At 51.7% G+C, this 1,606-nt stretch overlaps 1 protein-coding gene across 1 annotated transcript; it reads left to right on the top strand.

The window, feature by feature from the left end:
* The first annotated feature begins 210 nt into the window (after positions 1–210).
* Positions 211–762, top strand: LOC104855988 (keratin, high-sulfur matrix protein, B2A). The gene has a single exon (XM_019206183.1). The coding sequence runs from the start codon at positions 211–213 to the stop codon at positions 760–762; it is 552 nt and encodes a 183-aa protein (XP_019061728.1).
* The last annotated feature ends 844 nt before the right edge of the window (positions 763–1,606 follow it).

Raw genomic sequence — 1,606 nt, 5'->3', positions numbered from 1 at the left:
AAGCAAACAATTGAAAGGCTAATTGTAATTGTCTAAACAACTCAGGCATGGGCCAATCAGAGCCTGACTTTGCAAGGTAACATCAAGGGAAGGTGCTAAATGTTAAGTAAACAAAGAGCTCTAAAGAATATATAAAGGCCAGGTGTCAGGGGTGCAGCCAAAACAAAAACTTCTCCTAATAAATCAACTCTCAACCCAACTCCTCACACCATGGCCTGCTGTGCTACTAGCTTCTGTGGCTTCCCCAGCTGTTCCTCCAGTGGGAACTGTGGCTCCAGCTGCTGCCAACCAACTTGCTGCCAACCAAGTTGCTGCCAGCCAAGCTGCTGCCAGCCAAGCTGCTGCCAGACCAGCTGCTCCCAGCCAACCTGTTGCCAGACCAGCTGCTGCCAGCCAAGCTGCTGCCAGACCAGCGGCTGTGGAACCAGCTGTGGCCAGGAGGGTGGCAGCGGTGCCGTGAGCTGCCGCACCAGGTGGTGCCGCCCAGACTGCCGCGTGGAGGGCACCTGCCTGCCCCCGTGCTGTGTGGTGAGCTGCACACCCCCAACCTGCTGCCAGCTGCACCATGCCCAGGCCTCCTGCTGCCGCCCGTCCTACTGTGGACAGTCCTGCTGCCGCCCGGCCTGCTGCTGCTACTGCTGTGAGCCCACCAGCTGCCAGCCCACCTGCAGTGAGCCCACCTCCTGCCAGCCCACCTGCAGTGAGCCCACCTGCTGCCAGCCCACCTGCAGTGAGCCCAGCTGCTGCCAGCCCACCTGTTAAGGACCAGGCTGCTGATGACTCCAGAATGAGAGAGGAGCAAGGCACACCTGATGATCTCCTAAGACGTGTTCCTTCCACCGACCTGTGCTAAGTGTCACGATGCTGATAAGCCACTCATAAGTAGCACAGCTCTTAGTCGGCCCCCACAGATGTGCCGATCCGGCTCACTGAGACCACGCCCCAGCACTGTGCTCTGCAGACACCGCCTGGCTGGAGCAGGGGACGCAATGGGCGGTTCTTCCTTCCGGAGACATCTGGGCTCCCTTCCTACCTCTTGATCTCTATGCATCTTCAAATCTGCTTTCTACTTCAACAGCCCTTATTACTGTCAAATAAAACTCTCAGATGTATGGAGCAAGCAGGATCATGTCTTTCTTCTGCCTGTACGCACATCCACTTACCCCTGGGACTCAAGAAGAGCATTTTACATTTCGAATCTTGAGCCATAAACACATCATCTAAACAAGGAAGATTAAATCCAAATTAAATCATGCTTGAGTCTATCTACTGGCAAAATCTACAATCTTCATAGCTATTCAAATGATTCCATACTCTGATCTATTATAATTAGTCTAGACCAATACAGCCACTTTTAGTTAAAATGTGCAGGCTGATCAAAGCAGTGGGTTTCTACCTACACGTACTTCTGTAATTTCTTCTCATATACCATGCTAGATTTTCTCTTTCATTCACACCCACCATTCAGAAATTGTAGTACCTGCTAAATAGATCTGAAGACATCTACCACATGCCATTTATTTTCCAAAATTTAATTCCTATGTCTTAACCCCTCTTCCCCACCTGGTTGGGCTTCAGCTCTCTTTGTTAACTCTGGTCTGGGTGA

This window comes from Fukomys damarensis, unplaced genomic scaffold (genome assembly GCF_012274545.1).
Source record: "Fukomys damarensis isolate Sample0158 unplaced genomic scaffold, DMR_v1.0_HiC HiC_scaffold_13, whole genome shotgun sequence".
NCBI lineage: Eukaryota > Metazoa > Chordata > Mammalia > Rodentia > Bathyergidae > Fukomys > Fukomys damarensis.
The sequence above is the reverse complement of the archived record's forward strand: the minus strand, read 5'-3'. Positions and strand labels throughout refer to the sequence as shown.